The sequence below is a fragment of the Typha angustifolia genome, chromosome 7 (assembly GCF_048772165.1).
Source record: "Typha angustifolia cultivar Huaian chromosome 7, ASM4877216v1, whole genome shotgun sequence".
NCBI lineage: Eukaryota > Viridiplantae > Streptophyta > Magnoliopsida > Poales > Typhaceae > Typha > Typha angustifolia.
In genome coordinates, this window is record NC_133245.1 from 4,603,852 (window position 1) to 4,627,715 (window position 23,864).

Sequence of the window (23,864 nt, forward strand, 5' to 3'; positions counted from 1 at the left end):
AAATTTCCTGTTACTGAAATAGATACATCACATTTATACATCTCACATGCCCTTGTTGTTGACCTTGAATGACCAATCAACCAAGTTCCTGACAAGGAGGAGCAAATCTGGTCAAACATAAGTACCTTGGAATAAGTTGAGCATTATAAAAGTGAAATATAAATAAACTTATTTTAATATAATATTTTTTTTATACTAGTATAGCAATTAAATAACCCCTTAGATTTATCTAATAGTATCTACTTTCATCTAATATTTTTATATTTACTAACTAGTATTACTATCATTAAAACAGATCACTTTAATCGACTACCATTTCAATCTATATTTCTCTCTTTCCTCTTCCCTCTCTTCTTCTCATCCATTCATTATAAAATCAAATCTAGTTTATACTAGTATAAAATATTAGAATAACTATAATAATATTGATACTTTTTCCACAAGTAACCGAGGCCTTCTAACTGCTAACATTTGATGTCCGAAATTGGCGTTTAAATGTTGAAATCTCTGAATTCAGTATCTGGTAGCAAGCAATAGAGACCTAGTACTTGGACAAGAAACTCAGTATGAAATGCTACAAACTATTTAGGGAAATCTCAATCATTACGACAACTAATTTGCCGATTACGAATGAAAGCTAAACAAGAAAGCAATTACTCATCTATATACAAAGCCAAAGTTCAATAAAAAAAATGACAGGGGCTCTTTGTGGATCTGTAAGCATCAATAAAAGTAGGCAACTGTACTGAAGAAAGTGGATCTGTATAAGTAGCACATGGTGCACAATAAATAGCATCCAGAACAACAAGATAGGAACACTATGGAAAAGGACAGTTCCTCTAACCACATTCTTATAAATTTCACCAACACCATAAATAGAGACTATTTCGCATTTATTTCAGAAACTATGGTTCTTTCTGAAATATGTAGATATACATCTTAACAAATAATTGCAAAATTGAATTCCCCTTACGTTGTCACACATATGCTCACGATGAGTCCTCGTATGGTTTTTGCATTAGATTGGCAACTGTGTGAAATTCACACAAGTTTGTCCAAAGAATGATAAGTAACTTACTGAAGATGTTATCAGACATTAAAACGGAAAAGCATGACATCCCCTTCCTGTACAACATAATCTTTTCCCTCTGATCTCAACTGCATTAACATTTAAGAATACGAGATAAAAAATGAGGTTATTTTACCTTAGCAATTGTTCCATCCATAACTAAATTTAATTGCAATGTACTGGGTGCAGAAGAAAACTTACCAGCCCCTTTTCCCTTGCTGCTGCTAGAGAACCAGCTGCAACAAAATCTCCATAAGATATCTGCCAGATTATTGGCATCTATTTAGTACACATCAGAAAAGAACATAAAAGATAAATGCACAGGATAAATTTACAGGTCAGAGGATTAATAATGGTCATATTGAGAAATCATGTCTGCATAATCAACTTCCTAATAGCAAAACTTCTGTTTTCCAAGAAAGAAGTAATTCACAAACAGTTCTCTTCTTTTTTAAAAGAATAATATGTTTTGAAATTTAAAAGTTAGTGCATTTGGGCATAATGTTCTGCAAAATGGGGCTTAAGCATCACTTATTGGCAGCACATTTGGACCTAGGCACATTTGGAACTAGGCACATTTTCTCTTGTGCTACTGCTTTTGTAAGTCCTATTATCATAGTATCTAACAGAAGAAACAAAAGACTGGGAGATACAAAGTTATGCTTACAGTCTCTGCTCGAATGAAGCCTTTCTCAAAGTCAGAGTGAATAACTCCTGCAGCTTGAGGTGCTGTCATGCCTATAAATGGAGAATTACAGTATTGTAAGCAACCACTTTTGACAAAATTACAGTAATAACTAATAAGTACTAGCAACAAGTAATCTATAGGGAAATGCAACTAACCAGCAAGAATTGTCCAAGCCTTTGTTTCCTGGGCGGGAAAGAGATCAAACAATCAGTCAAATAAAGGATATCATATCACATGTAAATGCTTGTTCAAAAGCTTCACCTTTTCTCCTGATGTGAAGTAAGTCCTGAGGCCCAATAGGTTGTATGTTGCTCTTATCAGATTGCCTAGTCCACTTTCACTGACACCAAGAGACTTCAAGTATTCAATTCTCTCCTCTAATGTGAGCTCAGTAAGCTCTGCTTCAACCTGATATAGAATCTATGCATGTCATGCATGTGAAGAATTTCATAATAAAGCAGTTGAAGTAATATGCATTTATCATACAAATCACATTATGATTTTGTGAAGCTGCTAGGTGAACAATTAGTTTAGTTTAAAGAAATGGTAGAATTACAAGTATTCAAGTAGTTACATTTGTGCAAGGAAAGCTTTCTACAAAACTATTGTACAGCAAAATAACCTTAGAGATTATGCAACCATTATGGAGTTCTTTTCCACAGGTTTAATGAATTATAACCACACCCTTTTCTCCGTCAGCTATATCAAGCTTACAAGCAAGGTTCTAGAAATCTACATCGAGATTGGTCGCTTGAAAAATAATATGGATCAGCAAGATCAATTGTAGAAGCCACTTCGTATTGGATTAATTTTTAATTACATAAAATTCTAAAAATTATATATGTATAATGCAGAAATTTTCTAAAATTAAAAATTGATAACAGAAAATGGGATTTCCCATCGTTCTCAAAAAAGGAAAAAGAAGAAGTCTAGAAACTGGAAAAAGAAACAAAAATCCCTAGAGTATTACAACTCTGTAGCCTATTCTCCTCTCTACTCTCATTAAACTCTTTAGTCAATGCGATTTCCATCTTTCTCTAGAGAGTTTTACAATTCTCCAAAACCCCTTGTCTCTCCTCTCTCACTATCTCCCTCTCCTCTTTCACTCTCTCCCTCTCCCCTCAGACTCACTTTCCGTCCCTTTTCCTCTCATATAAGCTTGTGTAATGAAAGCATGTGCTTGCAAGTAAGGTTCCCGCTTTCAGCCAATCTTGTTTCAATGCCGATCCTAGCCGTATATGAGCCACTGGATTGGCTTTTCGGAGAAATCTGACCAAAATGTTCTGTACAACCTCAAAATCATTTTAGCACTTTCGCAATGATTTGCAAGATAGCTAATAGAGCAAGATAAATCCTACTACATATGCAATCTCAGGCAACAAAGATCTTTTATATCTTTCAGAAGCAAACAGCTGAAGAAAGTAGTAAACCTGTGCTGATATCGCCACAAGGCCTGATTGCAATTCCGCAGCAAGTGTTACCACTTCCCTGACATGAGAATTTGCATCAGGTTCTGCTAGATCAGATTCAGCCACATTAGCCACATATATGACAGGTTTCATGGTGAGTAAACAGAGATGCCGTATTGAATCTTTCTCAAGATCAGTCAAAGGAACAGATCGTGCAGGTTTTCCATCAACCAGTGCCTTCTGAATTTTTTCCAGTCCTGACCTCTCAGCTTCCTCCTGAAATTGTGATACAAATAAGAGAACAAACATTCTAAAGATTAAGTCAACAAATGCAAGAAGTTGCATAGCATTTTCATATATCTGTGGATCACCTTCATTTTTGACTGGGAGTCCTTTGCTTTGCTTTTTTTAAGTTTCTCTATCCTTTTCTCTATCTGCATTTTTATTAAAAAAATACAAGCTAGTCATCACATAAACATATTCAATTGTGACTCATGACTATTACTACCAAAACTAAACTTATACAGCTGTGACACAACTAATATTATCAAAGCTGCACAGTGGCCGAGATGGTCAATATGCAGAATTTTGAGGGTCGAACAAATACTTCAATAGATCTGAAAGAATAGAAATTACCTTAGTTGCATACCTGGTCAAGATCAGAGAAAACTAGCTCTAAGTTTATGACATCAATGTCTGATTTTGGATCAACTTTTCCATTCACATGGACAACATCATTGTCCTCAAAGCAGCGCACAACCTGATCGATAGTGAAAAGACAAAAGGATGATGCAACCCTTCATAATCATGATCAAAAAATACTTGTGTAATTAGTTTTCCAGATATAAGTGCACGAAGCACAATATTAGCACATGTAAGTGACAGTATATAGTACTAAACAATCTTCAGTAAGAACCATACAAACTAAATGGCTAGATAGCATAGCTTCCTTTTTCAATGTACTATCTCTCAAAGCTTAAAAGTGTCAAACTGTAGATTAGTGCTGCGTCTAAGTTAAGTTACCTACAACAAGAGCTGATTTCACATATAAAACTTGAATTTATGATCATGAAGGTTGAGCACAAACAATAAATGAAAAAGCCTCTAAGGTTGACAAGGACTTGAAAATGATATAAACATGAATAGCCAATTGGACCTAATACAGGCTACAGCTCATGTGCAACAAAGAGTATCAGGTCTTACAATCACTGATAAACTGCCTAAAAATGTCTTATCCCACCAAAAGAGTATGAGATATCAATTTAACTTCATAGTAATTAAATCATTTTGCAAGGAGCTAGATAGCATGCAATCACTTATTAATTGACAGCAAATGTCTTAGCCCACCATAGAAGGATGAGATATCAACTTATATTACTTGAATTATTTTGTTCCTGATTGATAAGTTGCTTTGACTTCCTTTTATCAATTAATTAATTAATTGGTATATTAAAATTTAGTCATTTTGAATGGTGTTAAAGACGAAACTTAAGTGGAATAGAACAAATATGAGACTAGATATTTTGTTGAGAAAGTCACCATAATTATGCTCTATTGCTATAGGCTGAAAGCCTGAAACCATGGCAAACACATCACTTACCCAAACATTGTAGGACCTACCCCACTAAGTTCTTTACAACACCATGATAAGAACAAAAAAGGGAATGACGGGACATACTTAAATGCAACTAAAACATTATGCATAGTACAACAAAAAAGAAACGCAATGGTAGTGGTGGAGTGCATATCATAAGGAAACTAACCTGAAGTATGGAATCCACTTCCCGAATGTGGGAAAGAAATTTATTCCCTAAACCCTGTAAGACAGACCTTAAGTTAAACAGAGGGATACAATAAAAAAAAAGGCAGAAATATGTTAAAACAACTAATTTCATCATCTATGTAAATTTTGGTGAACAACACAGACTAACCAGAATGAGAAAAAAAATTGATTTCTAACGCAATCATGTTGCCTTTTAGGCATTTCCTGAATTACCAGATTTACAGATCAATCATGTTGCCTTTCTTTAGGCAGTCCTAGGCAGAGCATAAGCATGGTATCTAGGCAGCTAGCATTTCAACTTCCTATTATTTCTCTCTTTTAAGGGGGTATCTACCGTTATTTTTCTACCAGAAAAAAAATACAAGAAATACCAAAAAGGCAAAATTTCAATAATCTTGTCACCTAATTGACAGAATATAATATCCAGTGAATCCTGAAACATATCATACCTCTCCTTGACTGGCTCCTTTGACAAGGCCAGCAATATCAACAAACTCTATAGACGCTGGAACCACTCTTTGAGATTTGCTCAGATCAGAAAGCACATTCAAACGTGGATCTGGAACAGCAACAATCCCGACATTTGGCTCTATAGTGCAGAAAGGAAAATTGGCCGCTTGGGCTTTCCCATTCTCAACCTAAAAATCGTAAATTGAAGACATTAAACCACCTTCCTGGAGTCAAAATCCCTTTTTTCCTGGAAAAATAATAATTATGCCAAACAAAACTCATTTATCATAGTATTCGTTCCTCTTCACTTTTCCATAAAATACATAAGCACTTCTCCTGAGTAGCTATCAGTGTCTAAAAATTGAACAGATTACAGCAAAGCAATCAATTCAACGAAAAGCTATAATATTGCCTTATAAAGAGACTTCCATAACTTTGAATGATTTCTTTATAACTCTCTAAGAATGGTACTGAGACTTCTATTGGGGTATGGGGGAGCTTACGACGGCGTTGAAGAGAGTAGACTTGCCAACGTTCGGGAGGCCGACGATTCCGGCCTTGAGGCTCATGCTGAGGCGCGAGCCGGAGGACGAGTAGAGCCGCCGCCATTGCCACGGGAGGAGGAGAGTAGAGGAGGAGCTCGAGCAGGAGTAGGACGACGCGGAGGAGGGGTTCCGGGTAAATCCTATGAAAGCCGAGCCCAAAACCCTAGCTACCGCCATTTGTGCCGTGGCGCAATGGCTGAGCCGCCGAAAAAATGGAGGTGAGAGTTGGAGGCCTCACGACCAAATAGACAACGGTAGGGGAGAGATATGAGTCACGTGATCGGCACGTGAATTTCGACTCCTTTTTAATTTAGAATAATAGGTTTAAATAATAAACTGGTGCTCCAGAAAAGCGAATAGATTCTGTTTTGTTTCACCATCAAGTAGAACAGCAGACCATCAACTACTACTCATTTGAGAGAGAGAGAGAGAGGTTAACATATAGTTGCATCAAATTGATGATACAAACCAGTCCATCTCGTTTAGCAGTTTATAGAGAGAAGGTATCCTTGCACAGAAATAGAAGACTAGTTGAGAATTAAAAACCAATTACAGAAGTGGCTGAATGGATCAACTTCAAACTTATTCTTCTTCCCATGCTCAAATTGCTTATTGATGTGGGCATTCAACACTACACCCTCCCGCAATTTGTGATGAAAAAAGTTAATGAAGGGTGAAGAATCCCCATATGATGTCTGAAATAAGTATCAGAATGCGCAACCTTTCTTGCCAGTTAGAATTTAATTTCAAACCTGCAATCCAAGCCGAAAATTTACAGGAGAGCAAATAAGTACCCTTAGGTCAATCAACCTTCTCAGCGTTCTGGGTGTTGGGAGATGGATTTGTGGTGGGCATACAAGAACATAGGGCAGACTGGGTTAAAATTTACAAAAAGCAACTAAGATAACAAATACTGTGAAGAAGCTGGAAATTGCTTTCTTTTCCAGTTTACTTTTCCTATGACCAAGTATCCTGTGAACGTCGTCCGTTTCCTATCTGTGACGAGCTTGTGATTGTTCTGGAGAAGAAATGCTGGAGTGAGGTGAAGGCTCGAGGCTTTCAGAAACCTCCATTTGTGTAGGCAATAGGTTGAGAAAACTACCTTGAGCAGGCTGGTCTGGAGTATCTGTACTCTCTGGATATCAACACAAAAAGCAACGAGTAATGCAATCAAGTAACTTACATGGGAAATTTTAATTTACATAAAGGGGATTGGACTATTACCAAACAATGATTTAATGGTTGGCCTCTTTGGCTTGGTACTCTTTTTCTTCAAGTCCACTGTATAAATAACAAATAATACTGTCAAGAAGTAATAGCAATATCTGGGTGCATGTTATCAGCATACCGACATCCATCTATGTTATCTAGCATAGGATAAAACAGAAACTTACAGAAGATGTCAAATGTGATCATTCATGTTATCTGGTAGACAGCCAAGAATGCATGCATGCACATATAGGTGAAAATGAAATGTGTGTGTATGCAAGTGAAAGATGGGGGAAGGGAGGGAAGGAAAAACAACCTATCCCTGGAACTTGATGATCATTCACGATTTCGAAATTCTTGTAAGTATAACCAACAAAGTTTACATCTTTGGATGGAAGCATCTGCAAAAAATATAAAAAAGGAATGTCATAAGTAGAAAAAAAAAAAAGAGATTAACTCATTATTAAGAGAATTGTGATGCTTCTAAATCAATAAAATTTAAAGCAGCAATGCTGTTTACAACCAACCTAGATGCACTCAAATCCATCCCTACTAGATATGAAATAGATCTGATCTAGACCGCTCCCCACAAAAAGAAAACAATACAGTCCTTATTTAGTCAAAGGGTGAATGACAAACATCAATAGAGTTTTTGACCAAACTAGCGCTCCCAAACTTTTTTTCATACATCTAGTACGTTTCGAAACTTAAATACAAAACTAGGTACATTTTATCATTTCAGCAAAACTACTAACCGGAAAAAAATTTATATAAGTCACTTTCCGCTTCAGCGACTTCTAATAAATTTGAAAACCACTAAACTAAGAAGAGAATGGATTTTTCTCAGATTTAGCAATTATCTTAGTAGTTTTTAAATTTTTATATAAGTTGCTGACCTGAAAATTGGTTTATATTTAGAAGTCGTCGTCCCAATCATCAGTTTTGCTGAAATGATAAGATGCACCTAATTTTCTACTTAAGTTCAAAGTGAATTAGACACATTAAAAATTAGCGGAAGACTTAAAATAGTCAAACTCGACATCAATCTGCCCAAGTTGTACGAGAAAATCCACCAAAATATTCTCTAGAGAAGTGTCCGTGCTCATTCTTCTCTGCCCTATGCTCTCTAGCGAATGTTGAATACACTTGTGAGAGTGCATTAGTATCTCACGGTAAGAAAACGTTCTGTCTCATTATATGCTCAGCTATTTAGAGTAATGGATAAAACAAAACAGATAAAGAATGCAACATATACCTTTCTCCATGGGCCAGACTTTGATGAAGTATGCATTGGTGTCGCAGACTGCAGCATGATAACAATGCCAAAAAAATGTCAGAAGCAGTACTGATTCTCTAAGAAAAGGAAGAACAATAAGATCCCAAGGAAAATACAGATCATATACTTCTTTCTAGAAAAGTACATTTTATCTTGTTAATTGCAAAAATTGAACTACTTTTTTTTTATGAATAAAATTGAACTACTTAATCCAATTAATAAAGCATAAATTTGTGAGTTAAATACAATTAACAAATAATAATATCCTTCATAGGATTAAAAAATGGTTCGATATGGCTAAATAGAGCATCTTATTTACAAAGAAAAAAATGATAAATCAAGCAGCAGATGTCTGTATCTGCAAGGTGCAACTATCAAGATAAAAACTTAAAAAGTTTTGATAATCCAAAAACATGAAAGTTAAAATATATAAGAATGTTTTACTCTCTAAACGCCTGAGGAACAGAAGCTCATAATGAGATAAGATTACTTCTGAACAAAAAATAAGACCACGGTTGGACAGAAGAGGAAAGAGAAAAGAAAACATAGAAGAAGCATTTCTTGCAAGGTACAAAGATACAGACAGCTCTCTAGGAGACCAACATTTTTCAAAAGCCAAATGAACACATTATTATAAACTACTCTGATCAAACCCTCCATTTAACAATAAGGTCATGAATGCTGATGTCAATGACTAAAGTACATAGAGATCTGGTAAACAAGACATGACTGAACTCAGCCAAAGAATATCTTACCTCCTCGAACTTCTCAAAATTCTGAGTATCCAGCTCACCCAATACCTCTGGTATAAAAGCAGCTTCCATCTGATACAGCTTGTTCCACAGGGTCCCTCTAAACCAAGGATGTGCCTGAGATGGAATGCTAATAAAATCTCAACTGCAGTAAACTAAATAAATATGGATGACATCTGGATAGTTAAACACCTTTATTTCATGGGCTCCTTTTGTTCCGAGCCTCTGATCAACATTACATAGAAGCTTGCTGATGAGATCTTTAGCCTCAGGTGAAAGTTTTGCCTCTTCAGGGAATTTTAAATGATTCCTCCAATTCACAATCTGTAGATGCAAAGGTAAAGAGTAAGCGTGTACAAGCAGTTGCTATTCAAAAACACGTAGCAATATATAACAATTGCACTCAACTACTCGAGTCAACTAAACTCAACAGTCAACACAACTTCTATAAAATGCAGCCACCTACAATAGATGCCAGGATAACTTTCTGGTATGTGTCTTCTAACTAAGGTCCAACTATATTTCGTAATGCATATATACACCACAAAATGATTCTAATGAAGACCTACATGCACCGTAAGATCAATTTTTAAGTCCTCATATCTCCTAACAAATTATTCATTTGAGCATAAAACAATGAAACTTTCAGAAAATTAATTAAATCGAATTTGATAATAGTTGTTGAGTATGGCTAGAATGGTGATTGTTCAAGCAGATGATATTATGAACTAGGTGGAGATGGTAGACTTGAAGGTGCACCAATGGAGACCATTAAAGTGAAGATGTAATTTAAATGATTAATTACGAACAGCTAAATAAATGTGAAGAGATTGAAAGATCTTAATTAATGAGACAATGGTGGGAGTAGGAGTACAGGTGTAAAATATAGGTAACAGTGGTCTTGCCAGAATAATGAATTCGGATAGTGGTCCTGGCATCACTGTAAAATTGAATGCCGACCAATAAAAATTATATGAGCAGCTGATTGAGGCCTCCACTAAGCATGATAGGACAATCTTAGGGTTAAACAAGGTAAATTTACTGCCTTATCAAGATATTAGGTTAATACATAAAAAATTCATGTGGGGTTCAACTACAGTGGGTTCAGAGTAAACTTTTCTCATAATTGAGATATAACAAAAAAATTACTGAAACTTAAAATAAACATGCAGGAAGGCAAGAGCTCCATAAACACATATTTCAGATAAAAGAAAGGGTGAAAATGAAAACTGAGTCATATCGCGGCCATTTAATTCTTTCCTTTTAATTTCAAAACATTAGAATTGGAGCTGGAATCCATTTGGCTGCTTTCATTATATAAGTGAAAATACTTTCAATAACTTCCAGAGTTTATGAATCCATTGTTGGAAGTTTACAGAAAGAAAAGGAAGTCACTTTTAACAAATATTTAATGTAATTCCGCTCACCAACTCTCATTTCCACTCCCTCTATTCTTTTTAACTTATCTTATTAAGGCACCACCAAGCAGGTGTTCTGACTCAGAGAGTATTTAATGCTACAACAGAATACAACTACCAGGAGGAAAATGAAGACGAGCCCAAATCAGCACTCAGTTACAGTTAAATAATTAACTACACTGGATAGCCAGTTTAAGAAAATGATACAAAATGCATACCTTTCTACAGGTTGACATTGGATCTTCAGAATAAAATGGTGGGTAACCCACGAGCATCTCATACATAATAGCTCCAAGTGACCACCTAATAATATATATAAACTATGAGCAATCTAAGACAGCGTTTAAACAGTGATCAAAAAGCAGAAGAGCTAACCAGTCACACTCCATTCCATATCCTTTCTTCAATAGAACTTCTGGAGCAATGTAATCAGGAGTACCAACCGTTGAATAAGCCTGGACATAAAAGTAGATGTCAAAACTATAGCCAAGAGACTGGTAAATGGTAATTAAAGTTAATGTCGCAAGCATAAGCAAAAAGGCTCTGATATATCTCCATCTACAATGCAACCATGTTATCTGACACTTATAGAACTACTTAATGTGTGAAGCAACTGTTATCCTACCAGCAAGTTTTTCACTCACGAAAAGGAAATGGTGAAAACCTATTCAAATCAGACATAAGTACCTTGTCACATCTTGATAAATCAATTAGGAGTAAAACATCATGCATGTCACGTACCAGCATTCGTCGGTTCTTTTGCCAATGTAATAATTGTTCCTGTTGTGTACGCTTGGGGACAGAAGAGGCGCTCAACCTGTTATCACTCTCCATTGATGGCTTAGTACTTTTTCCAGTTGCATAATCAGGTTCACTGAGATTGGGGAAACTACTGCTATCCAGAGGTTTACACAAGCCAAAATCTGAAAGCTTCATATGGCCATTTCTGTCTAACAATAAGTTATCTGGCTTTATATCCCTATAAAGATAGAGACAATATTTGTTATATGATAGAGTAAATTTGTAAACATTATGTCAATCAAAAGATGAAAGAATACCTATGAATGTAATTGTGCTTGTGAATGGATTCAATTGCTAGTACTGTCTCTGCAACATAAAACCTTGCCTCATCTTCTGTAAGTGTATCCTTGCGCATTAGCAAAGTCATCATGTCACCACCAGGAAGGTACTCCATGATGAGGTATAAAAACTCATCATCTTGAAAAGAGCAGTAAAGCTTGACTATGTAAGCACTATCCACCTCTGCAAGAAGGTTTCTTTCAGCTTTCACATGCTCCACCTATAATGTAAGTCAAAGATGTCAAAGGAATGTCATTTTATCTTATTTTCAGGAAAGAGAATCAGATCAAATATAAACGATACCTGGCCCCTACGAAGCATTTCAGATTTTTTTAGCTTTTTCATTGCATAAACATTACTGCTGGTTTTCTCTCTACAAAGTCTAACCTGCATGATTGCAGCATATTCCACAAATATGTAAATATGAAGAAGGGTTCTCCAATTAAAGGAAAAAAAGGAAGAAAAGAGACACTTAAGATTAAAACCTACAGAATGAAATAATAGATAAAATGCCTAAGCTGATCTACCTCCCCAAATGCACCCCTCCCAATAATTGTCAGCAATTCAAAATCATCTACTCCCATTTTATGCCTTTGTAGACGCATGTACTCTGTCTCCTTTTTCTCTAAATGCTTAAGAATGTTGTTCTGTTCTTCCTCAGAAAACTCTGCATCTGCAAGCTTCCTCTCCAAGACCCAGCGTCTAGAATCATGTAATTCAAACAAACACAGATAATTAAAAAGTATATATAATTAGATACTAAAGGTGAATCAGTTGTCACGGGAAGTAAACTTTGAGAACAGGCTTCTAGCCTTACAAAATGATAATATCGAGACTCATGAGAATTCTTTTTATCTAAGAACCATTTTTAGATGCAAAATATGACCTCCACTACGAGAAAGAAATAGAAAATCGGACAAACTAAGAGAAACACCCGAAATGATATCATGAAAGAACTCAAAATTTCTATTAGTCTTTAGAATGTTTGGAGTAAAGAAACGCTACTTGCAAACCTCATTCTTATCCTAGATTGTAAAACAAGAAAAAATATGAACGCCCATACTTAAGTTGAATAATTCAATCCTAAATTCCTTATATATTAGCATTTAGTACAAATTACAGGCCTTCAGCGCCATTGTATGACATCCAAATTATATCAGTATTTACAGAGCTATAACTATCAAGGGATTACTTAATGGTTCAAAATCTAAAATTAATGGAGGGGATGACAATACAAATATTTTGGCCTGCCATGGTGTTTTCTTATCAAGTTAGAAATACGCACATTCTTGATTAAATAATTGTCAAAAGGCCTGATAGAATACTTTAAAAAAAAAAACTCTGCCGTGTAGTCATTATTGAGATAAATGAAGCATACGACTATTTATAGCGAGAGATAAGATGTGAGGATATAATCAGAAAAAGACACCTCATAAGCTGCACTTGTACCGTTGAAGAAATCTGTAAGGTATTTGTTCAAAATAAAGTAACCAGAGCACAAAAGAAACGAAGAAAAAGAAAAGGATGATCTTTCAACACAACTTATGGAAAACAATGAGCCATAAATATAATATCACACAACAAAAGAACTGCAAAGTGTAAACCAAGAAAACAACGACATTACCTCTCCTTTCGTTCTTGCAACGACTTCATCTGGGTCTTGTAGTGGTTCTCAATATACTGCTTCGCAGCAGCAACCTTCTGCTTCGTTGTGTTCGAAGGTGCCTCATCGATTGGAGGTTTACCCAAATCCTTCTTACTATCCGTCTCCTTATTTGTTGGGGACTTCGATTTACGCCCTTTTGGCTGCAACTTTTGGAACCAGTTCTTAGCAGTATCCATTCTCGATCACAACACCATTATTCCAGCTTCGATAACTTGAAAAGGTGGACCCAAATCTGCATCAATTCAATACACGCAACATAAAAAACCCAACCAAAACACGTATACCAGAAAGTCAAACAACCAAATTCAAGAAAAAGTAGAGAAATTTCAAACAAAAACAAAAAGAACTAGCAGAAATCCTCAGTGCCAAAGAATTCTGCAATCGGGAACCAATCGAGCCCTCGAAACCCTAGAAGAAGAAAAGATCAATGCGAACTGGATCGGGCACAGTTCCGAACCAGATTTGACCATGAAAACTCCAAAATCAACAAATCAAGCGTGTAAGGAAAGGGTACCTGGATCTCAAAATTGATCAGAATTTGATATCTTCTCCCCCTAAATTGCAAGTTTTCGAGCTCGGGAACGTCGCTTTGACTCTTCGCAGTTTTGCCTTCGAGCACTTTCTCTCCACCTTCCGCGTACAAAGGCAACTCAACAAGAAACATTGGCTCCACTTTAAAAAAAAAAAAGAAAAAAAAATTAATTAAAAGATTACATATATTCACACTCCCCTTTCTGTCCTCAAACATTCCTTTATACCAATCTCATACAGTGATGGGGTACAATCTTCTAAATTCTGGCGTGTACCTATGAACCAGATCCAAAGTTACGAATCTACCCTAATAGCTAGGATTTTGTGGAGGATGCAACGTGAGGGTGTTAATGTAAATTACGGAACGGATCAGAGGGAGTCAAGCGTTGCAGTGGGGTTGTAGAGGATATGAGAAAAGAAAAAAAATACCGGATTCGGTGCGGCAACGACCGCACGGTGAGGGCGATCCGCGCGTCCGCCAAATGTCCATTCGGTTGACACGTGGCGTAGACGATGAGAAAACCAAGGCAGAAACACTGGATGAGAAGATCGATAAGCTACCAATGCACGTGTAAGATGCTGCCACTTGGAAAATCAGGAGACGTTGAAATGGTATAACGGATTAATGGGATTAGAGTACAGGAGACGAACAAAAAACACTCCAATTTATCAAATAAATCGGCTGCACACCAACCGACTCTAATAGATACCTTTTCTTTTTAATGACCAGTGAGGCCATGGATTTAACTCTAATTTTAAATAATATTATAGAAAAATTATTTATTGATCGGTAGTTTGATGATCCAACAGTACGGTTAGCTTGGAGGAACAGTTTGACAATATAATGACTTGGAGTAGGTCTCAGCAGCGTTTAATTTAGAATAATTATTTGGCGATGCATATAGTTTGAAGTCTAGATCAGGCAGCTAAAAGCTTAGTAGAGTCTAAATAACTCTGTATATATAGAAGGTTGTTATTTTATTTAATCTCCTTCAAGCTTATAAATAATAAAAATAAATAAATAAGATCAGCTACATAGAGCTAGGTGGGGCCCAATAACAAGACCCACCTACCCCACCCACTGATTTGTATAACATGCGACGCCAACCTATCCTACCACACCTCCATGCGTTGGGCTATCGGAAACAATTAATCTCTTATTGCAATGCAGCTAGCTAGTAGCTAAGCAGAGGGAGTTAGGCAATGAAAAGACAAGGCCCAAAATAAAAGACAATCAGCTCTGTCAGCAACCTCGATAATACTAAAAGATCGAGTAACTTCCCATCACTTTCCAGATGCACCACCACCACATGAAGGTGAAGACGTAGGAGCTAGATACGATAAGAGCTAAGAGAGAGAGAGAGAGAGAGAGAGAGAGAGACTATACCCAATTAAGCATCCACTATAGAAATGAGGCCATCCAACTCCAAGATTCCAAAGTTTGGGATCTGATGAACATACGAGACGAACAAGATTCCAAAGCTAGGGATGCGTACGTCGATAGAGAGCCATTCTGGTCGGAAAAGCACCAACCAAGGCTCCTCGATCGGAGAAAGGTCTTTGACTCTTGGAATCGTGACCTTGTAGCCTCTCGAAGGTAATATAAGCTTCTAAGAGCTCCGACGAGGAGGAGGAGGAACTCAGCCGGAAACATCCACACCGGATGATCACGACTGTTTGCAGCCGGTGGGCAATGCTAATGTTTCTCGATCCGGCGAGTAATATCAGTTGGGACGAATCAACTCCGAGTTCCTCTCCGTTCCTTTACGTAACAAAAGTTAGGTACTTATAGGAGAGTAAAGGTGCATACGATAAGATACTTTGCACAACAAAAATTAGTATTTGACCAAATCTTAGTTGATTACACTCAGTTTTTTAGCACCGAATTAGCTCGATAGATATATTTAGTTCTGCTTATCTGAGACATGTTTTTGAATCCTATATATTTATCAAGGTAGTGTGTTATTTATTTGAACTGAAAGTTCTCCCATATTAAAAGTTAACAAACCTGAAATGCCTTTTATAGTTTAAATCCGTACACCCTTAAAATATAATTTTATCAATATTAAATAATATATAATATTTTAATACAACCCACTTAAGTTGAGCTGAGCTAGCTCAATACTTGAGTAAGCTGAGTCAAGCCCATATTAGCAAGCTCGGCTCGAGCTCAGAGTATTGAGCTTTTCAAGGAGCAAAACTCAGCTCTCTCAAACTCAGCTTATTTACACTACCCTCAGATATGAGGTATAGTTTTCAATCAAACTATCCAATTATGAGACCAATTAAAAGGATCTGCACACAGATTTTACATAATTTGAGCACATCTTATATGATTATGTTCTAATGTTCTGAGACTTCTAGCTATAACAGGTGACAATCTTTGAAGTCGCGGATCAAGTTTGGAATGAACATGTTTCTCTAATTGACTAAGATAGATTTTTCAGTGAACACAGTGTTTGCATTTAGTTTTTTTTATTAAAAATAAAAGATCTTTGTAGCATCCGTGAGCATGGTATATGTATTTTATGGCTTGTGCAGTATAAAAGAAAGGCTCATCCTCAATTCCTATCAACTTTGTAATTTTAACATAGCTGAAACGAAAATTAAGCTTTTGTTGCTTTAAAAAAAATAATAATAACCATCCTCATCTTTGTAATTTAAACTAAGCTGAAATGAAAACTTTAAGCTTTTGTTTCTATAAAAAATAAAAATAAATGGGTGTTACTTTTATGAGGTCGTTCAAAATTTGCTAATATTTAAATATTTAAGTGGGGATGCTTTTCCCTAATAATCAGACGAAGAAGGTGGTCATTTGCAAAAGTTGCAATATGTTATATGTACCATATACCTAGCACCTGTACGTCAAAGAAGCCGCTCAATTAGTATTACGTTGAAGTCATGTGCTACTCCTCTGCACCATTATAATGCATGGAAGCAGCTCTCTTCGTCCCTGCAAGAACCGTTATCTAATATCTACGTTGCGATCCAAATATCTTTCTGCTAACCGTAGAAACTTGTCAAAGTTAGCCATAAACCCCGTAGAATTCGATCACAACTCCTCTTATCCAAGTAAAACTTGCGAGGATATATTGGGTCGGTTTCTTTCAATCATTAGAGCTTGCCACGACCCATCCGATCTCTGCAAAGGCCGCCAAGTTCACGCCCAAGTTCTTGTTAATGGAGTGGACGACAATGTGTTGTCCACTAGAATTTTGGGTATGTATGTCCTCTGCCGAAGCTTCACGGATGCCAAAGATGTTTTCTTTCGGCTCGAAAAGGGGTCGCCTTGTCCTTGGAATTGGATGATTAGGGGATTTACCAATGTTGGTCTGTTTAAATTTGCTATATTGTTCTACTTTAAGATGTTCTGCGTGGGTACCTTGCCGGATAAGTACACGTTTCCTTACGTGATCAAGTCTTGTTGCAGCTTGTCTGCTGTTGGGTTGGGGAGATTTATTCATAGAACGGCCTGTTTGATGGGTTTTGAGACTGATCTCTTTGTGGGTAGTTCGCTGATCAAGTTGTATGCAGAGAATGATTCTATTAACGAGGCCAGGAAGGTGTTTGATCAAATGTCCGAAAGAGATTGTGTGTTGTGGAATGTGATGATTGATGGCTATGTGAAGATTGGGGATCTGCGAAATGCTATTGGTCTCTTTAACATAATGAGAAATATGGACTGTAGGCCAAATTTTGTAACATTTTCTTGTATGTTGTCCGTCTGTGCCGTTGAAGCAATGTTGAAGTATGGCATGCAGCTTCATGGGCTTGTGGTTAAATTTGGTTTGGATTTGGAGGCATCGGTGGCTAATACATTGTTGGCCATGTACTCAAAATGCCGCTGCTTGTCTGATGTAAGGAGGTTGTTCACTTTAATGCCACAAACTGATGTGGTTACATGGAATGGGATGATTTCTGGGTATGTCCAAAATGGACTGAGAGATGAGGCCTTAGATTTGTTCTATCAGATGCAAACTGCTGGAGTCAAACCAGATTCTATTACACTTGCAAGCTTTCTGCCAGCCTTTTCTGATTCAGATAATGTGACTCGGGGTAGGGAGATTCATGCCTATATCATAAAGAATGGTGTCTGCATGGACGCTTTTTTGAAGAGTGCACTCATTGATATATATTTCAAATGCAGGGATGTGGGGATGGCAAAGAAGGTTTTTGATGCCACAAGAACACTGGATGTTGTCATCTGTAGTGCAATGATATCAGGCTATGTGCTTAATGGAATGAGTTGGGATGCTCTGTTAATGTTTCGCCAGTTGTTGAAGGCACTCCTGAAACCTAATGCCATTACATTAGCTAGTGTGTTGCCAGCTTGTTCGTGTTTGACTGCTTTGAAACTCGGCAAGGAGCTACATAGCTACATTCTTAAAAATGGATATGAGGGAAGGTGCTACGTGGCAAGTGCACTAATGCATATGTATGCCAAATGCGGTAGACTTGATCTCAGCGGTCATATTTTTGCTAAGATGTCTTCAAAGGATACAGTAGCATGGAATTCAATGATTGCAAGCTTTGCCCAAAATGGACAACCAGAAGAAGCTCTAACTCTTTTCCGCCGAATGGGAATGGAAGGAATGACATATGACTGTGTCACTATATCTTCTGCTTTGTCAGCATGTGCAAGTTTTCCTGTTTTACTCTACGGGAAAGAGATCCATGGTTTCATGGTGAGGGGCAGTTTGGGATCAGACTTATTTTCTGTGAGTGCGCTTATAGATATGTATGGAAAATGTGGGGATTTATATTCGGCTCGTTGTGTCTTTGATTCAATGACTGAGAAAAATGAGGTATCATGGAATAGTATTATCGCTGCTTATGGAACTCATGGTCTTGTTAAAGATGCCGTAAATTTATTCCAGCAGATGCAGGAAGCAGGTCACAAAGCAGACCACATAACCTTCCTTGCCTTATTATCTGCTTGTGCTCATTCTGGACAGGTGGAAGAAGGATACAGACTTTTTCATTGTATGACAGATGAATATAGAATTCCAGCTAGGATGGAGCATTATGCATGCATGATTGATCTATATAGCCGTGCTGGGCAGTTAAATAAGGCTGTGGACTTTATTTCTGCTATGCCATTCAGGCCTGATGCTGGTATCTGGGGTACGTTGCTTGGAGCTTGCCGTGTTCATGGCAATGTTGAGCTTGCTGAACTTGCTTCAAAGCAACTTTTTGAGTTGGACTCTGGTAATTCTGGATATTACATACTTATGTCAAACATCAATGCGTTGGCTGGTCGATGGAAGGGAGTTTCAGAGGTGCGAAGCTTGATGAAAGAGAGAAAGGTACAGAAAGTGCCTGGCTATAGCTGGATTGAGATTAACAACACTAATCATATGTTTGTTGCAGCAGATATAAGTCATCCGGACTCTACACTTATATACATTTGCCTAAAGAATCTTCTTCTAGAACTAAGTGATGAAGGTTATGTACCCCAACACGACATTTGGCACCCACTACATGTGGATGCTGACAAGCAGGAACTCTTTGAGGATTCATAAGCGGTTCCGAGATAGGGGTAATTGCTCATTTGAGATATTTTGCTTACATATACTTTGTTATCATAGCCTACCCAAAATAGTTGGAATTGACTAGGTCATTGTTGTTGTATATTTTTGTAATCATGAAGATAAAAAACTAGTGAACTATTTGATTCCTTGGATTCCTTTTTATTCATAATGACCTACTTCATCAAGATTACTTTGATTTTCTTTTCTTTTCTTTTCTGGAGTTGATTTTATTTAAGTATGTAGTAATTTGGTATGCCTTGCTTGCATTATCTAGCTCTCACAGAACAGCATGTAAAATCAATGGTAGGAACTGATATTCATGCTGTATAAGACTTCCCTTTTTATGATTACTAATCTATCCCCAGACCTCTTGGGCCAGGGCAGCACAAATTGATTCATTCCTCAATAACTTTTTCAATTTTCACTCTTTTCAGTGCATACCCCGTTACAGTTGATTTCAGAGTGAGACCTGAACTTGATTCATTTAGTTGCATAAATTTTTCTGCTTGGTTTAAGGCATAAGCTTGAAATTTTTGGTTCAGTCTCAATCTCTGGGTTATTTGGTCAGATTAAATTGACCTCACTAATGCAATACATGCTTAATTCCTATGTATCAATTAGCTAGTTTGTTCATAGGCTGCATCTAGTAAGTTGTCCAGATGTAGATCTCCAGATTTTGGATCTTAGCATTTCCTTGTCAAGTCCATGTATAATTGTATATGGTGATCATTTGGTCCATGAAGAAGCTTGTGTATTAGCAGCGGGGCAATTAGATTTTCCTGACAACATTAACCTGACTATATGGTGTCATTTTAGAATTCAAGGAGTAGGCTGTTTACATTTGAAAGGTTCACTTGGTATCTTCCCTTAATTATTGTGCAACTATTTTGATTGAAATGGACCTACAAATAGTAATCGCAAAACAAATCGAAGCCTTCAAAACAATGTGCTTTACTAGCTAATAGACTAGTCAAGATGAAAGTTCCATGTCAGTAATCATCACATTTTTCTTCCAGAGGTAAGGATGTGCTATTTCAATTGATGGTTTCATATTTAGATTAGCAGCTAATTTCACTCCTTTATGGATGTTCCTCTCATATTTTCTTTGATGCTATATTTTCAGGTAACTTAATTTTTTATGATTGGGCATCAATACAAAATTCTGTACTGCATATTGATCTCATGCAGCAATGTTACTTCTGTTACCACATCTTTCTTCATATAGGTACCTCTACAGATTGATCCTGATGGTTTACACACACAAGATGGCGAGAAGAAAAGAAGCTGTCGATTTTTAAGATGAACCTTATTTGGGTTTGATTGACCTGCCATTTGCATTTGGTGGTAGTTCCCATGAGCAGCAATCTTTTATAAATGTCCTATAAAAAGATCGAATGCTGGTACCTGAATTGCCGTTGAAACAGCCTATGCCTTCTACTGGATGCCGAGGTATTAGCTGTTACAGATGGTCAACAAGGTGGTTGCCTCTAACTGTGGGGGAAGAGACGCGTCAACAGGGTTTGTTAGCTTTTCTTTTGGTTAGTCTATCTTTCTAGAGGTTGGGAACTTCTGCGGTTCTACATTCACCTTCACATCCCTGAAAGGAGTTCATCCAGATATCTGCATGGCTACTTTATGGCATCTGAGGTTTTCGTTTAGAAGGTCTGTGCTCAGTTTCTACTGCAGCAGAAATGCCAACTAAAGTTGCAAAGATGGTCTCTTCATTTATGCCAGCAATGGAATAAGATTATTTGCGGCTGTAGTCTGTTCATCTAAGCACCCAGCTCGCCTTCCACTTGGTAGTTCTGCTGGTGATTAAGCGTCCATAACAATAAAATCTGTTGATCTTGACAGATTGATGGATAATCTGACCGATCCCGGTGCTGCAAGCAACCACACTGTCTTTTCTTGACCTTTGGGGCTGTGAGAGGAAATATACAGTGTATTGCAAATGTTGCTGAAGGTGCCAAACACTGCAGTTTTTGAATCTGAGGTAGCCGGGCTACAGCTAAAACTGTGAAGATGTCTACCGAGCTGTGAGGTGCAAGTGTTGCTTGTAAGAAAAGTAAATCGATGTAAGGTATTGCATGGTTTTGTCCAGAAGTCTATGCCTGCCATTGTTTTACTCATGGTGATACTAGAGGACTCATACCTTCTGAATCAGTTCTTGGTTGATGCACATGGAGAAACAAGTAGAATCACTGCATAACTGCAGGTTTCCGTTTCAACTTCTATGGTGAACATAGTAGCTTATGCATAAACGCATTGTGTTTTACAACTACGGCTGAAAGTTTCTTCCCAACTTATATTTATTGCTTTGCCATCATGGGCCTAAAAGTTGTGCAGATTCTTTTACTACAACATTCCCTTCTGTTGTGATGAATAAGGAAGGTGCCCACCAAGTTGCTCCTTTGTGCTTGCTTCAATTGCACTGAGAGCTTATGTTAGGATCTGGAAAAGCCAGGTATAACAAAATTAATGAGACTACTTTGCAACAATATCCTTTCTATGGTTCAGTTGTACCCTTATCTTTCCCTATGTGTTTGTTGAGTAAAATCTTTATTAAATTTTCTAGAACCTTGAGGTTTTCTTAAGTTGCTACTCTGTTCCTTCTCATATATATATATATATATATATATATATGTAGTTGTTTTTTTAATTCAGCAGCTTCCAGCCTTGCACTGATGTCTAGCTTTCTCTATGGAAAAAGGGAAACTGGAAGCATCGAACGAGGTTGGTCCCGGTATGGCAGGCACGTGAACAAGTTCCATGGGTAGGTTCGAGCATGTTGACATGAGCCTTTTTCTAATTTGTCCAGGGAAATGGACAAAGAGGTAAGCAGATGCCAACCTCTCTCTCTCTCTAAGCTTTCATGAGAGAAAATAATTCTTAATTTCCACTGCAGGAGTTTTTGGCCAAATTACTTCTTCCAAATGTTTTTTTAAACACGTCTAATATATACTTTAAAATTTAAATACCATACTATCGTAAGCTTTATGAATATTTCTTTTTATAACTCATCTAACTTTGAATTCAAATTTTAAGATAAATTAGACGTGTGATAAAAAAAAATTTAAAAAAAATTCGAGAGAATTTTACAATAATAGAAACCCCAGAATCCAATTGGAGGACAGCGACGTTGTAAAGAGACTGGTGGGCTTTGTGTGACGCCGATGTACCACCTAACAATGCTGCTTTTGGGCCACGCTAATCAATTAACTATGTCCAAAGACATCATAAACTACATATACTAAAAAATTGTCTCTGTCACGCTTAATATATTCGAACTCGATTAATTAATCTTATTTTTTATTTTAATTTTTAAACAATAAATTTAATTATATATAAAGTGGGTCCTCAAGTAGGCAAGCTTTCTCTTTTTTCTTCTTTTCTTTTTCTTTTATTTGAGATTACTTAGCTGCATGTGTGTTAGGTGGTACTACGCTTGTGGATACAGTAATTATATCAATCATTAAAGTATTTGGTAATGGGCATGAGGTTGTCTTAGCACATGCAAATAAGAACTTTTCCAACTAAATCTACGCAGTCCGCAGTCATAGCTATTAGTGGACGCTAATTACTTCTTCCTCTCTTGTGTCTGAGGAGGGAGTGGCAAAGTTGGAGCTAAAAACTTAGGGTGGTATAAGTTGCATGCTAATATTAAGAGAGTGGATTTAATAGTCTTGAATTCTACAACAAGTCATGCAAAAAAGAAATGGATTTCCTTTTCAACCCACTTGAAGGAGATGGTCGTTTGTTTGTCAATATCAAGCCAGGATTCAATCCCCTGTATGAGGAACAGGACTTCTTATTTATATTTGTTTACGTGAAATGATTGACTTATATACTGGTCAAATTGTATGATAAAAGCTTTATTTGTCAAACAAATTACACCAATTAATTTTTATTTTATTAGATATTCTGAATCTCTGATGTGGTGCAGGAGAGCCCTATATCCTGTTATCTAAAACTTGATATTTGGATAGATACCCTTAGGACTCTGTTTTTTTAAGGCATAGATACTCTTAAAAGCTGATTAGCTGTTAGAGTCTGATTAATTTAAGTGTAAAAAGTTAGGGATAGATATTAATTATAATTAGAAGAAGTAGTATAAAGATTGTTGAAAATTACTTGAAGAGTAATCACATAAAAATTATACATACAAATTAAAAACATTTAAAATATATAAAAATAACTCTGCTTAACAGAATATCTTGATAGTGTTAGTTCAAATCAATACACGATATCTTATGCCGCTAAATGAGATGACTTAATTTATAAATAGTAAAAATAGAAGGTGTAAATTATAATTATATTATAAAGTATGGAGTTATATACAAATTTCTCTAATTATTAACCTTTTTTGTCATATGTCAAATAATGAGATGACTTAATTTGTAAATGATAAAATTATAAGGTGTAAATTATAATTATATTATAAAGCATCAGAGTTATAT

The 23,864-nt window shown here is 36.6% G+C and overlaps 3 protein-coding genes across 10 annotated transcripts; 1 reads left to right on the forward strand and 2 right to left on the reverse strand.

Moving 5' to 3' along the window:
- Window positions 1-746: 746 nt before the first annotated feature.
- LOC140762009 (uncharacterized) lies at window positions 747-6,199 on the reverse strand. The gene is made up of 11 exons (XM_073099604.1): window positions 5,903-6,199; window positions 5,399-5,587; window positions 4,930-4,983; window positions 3,816-3,926; window positions 3,538-3,600; window positions 3,188-3,442; window positions 2,019-2,165; window positions 1,913-1,940; window positions 1,737-1,807; window positions 1,271-1,330; window positions 747-1,158 (listed from the first exon to the last, which is right to left on the reverse strand). Exons 1-11 carry the CDS (start codon window positions 6,119-6,121, stop codon window positions 1,090-1,092), a joined length of 1,266 nt encoding a protein of 421 aa, XP_072955705.1. The 5' UTR covers window positions 6,122-6,199; the 3' UTR covers window positions 747-1,089.
- Window positions 6,200-6,653: 454 nt separating this feature from the next.
- On the reverse strand, window positions 6,654-14,001 carry LOC140762008 (uncharacterized). Of its 2 annotated transcripts, XM_073099603.1 has the most exons (15): window positions 13,860-14,001; window positions 13,304-13,577; window positions 12,207-12,381; window positions 11,983-12,066; window positions 11,658-11,899; window positions 11,341-11,578; window positions 10,975-11,054; window positions 10,818-10,902; window positions 9,374-9,505; window positions 9,185-9,298; window positions 8,409-8,456; window positions 7,470-7,554; window positions 7,169-7,225; window positions 7,047-7,079; window positions 6,654-6,962 (listed from the first exon to the last, which is right to left on the reverse strand). In XM_073099603.1, the coding sequence occupies exons 2-15, from the start codon at window positions 13,519-13,521 to the stop codon at window positions 6,937-6,939; spliced, it is 1,617 nt and encodes a 538-aa protein (XP_072955704.1). In that variant the 5' UTR covers window positions 13,522-13,577; window positions 13,860-14,001; the 3' UTR covers window positions 6,654-6,936. The 2 variants fall into 2 exon arrangements, with proteins under 2 accessions (XP_072955704.1, XP_072955703.1); XM_073099602.1 differs by having other exon boundaries at window positions 6,654-7,079.
- A 2,724-nt stretch (window positions 14,002-16,725) lies between these two features.
- Window positions 16,726-23,520, forward strand: LOC140761871 (pentatricopeptide repeat-containing protein At4g21300). Of its 7 annotated transcripts, none has more exons than XR_012104636.1 (4): window positions 16,727-19,415; window positions 20,633-21,622; window positions 21,746-21,871; window positions 22,118-23,520. XR_012104636.1 is itself a non-coding variant. In XM_073099384.1 (2 exons), exons 1-2 carry the CDS (start codon window positions 16,804-16,806, stop codon window positions 19,253-19,255), a joined length of 2,385 nt encoding a protein of 794 aa, XP_072955485.1. In that variant the 5' UTR covers window positions 16,726-16,803; the 3' UTR covers window positions 19,256-19,386. The 7 variants fall into 7 exon arrangements, 2 of the variants coding, with proteins under 2 accessions (XP_072955485.1, XP_072955483.1); XR_012104637.1 differs by having other exon boundaries at window positions 21,754-21,871; XR_012104635.1 differs by having other exon boundaries at window positions 16,726-19,415; window positions 20,531-21,871.
- The last annotated feature ends 344 nt before the right edge of the window (window positions 23,521-23,864 follow it).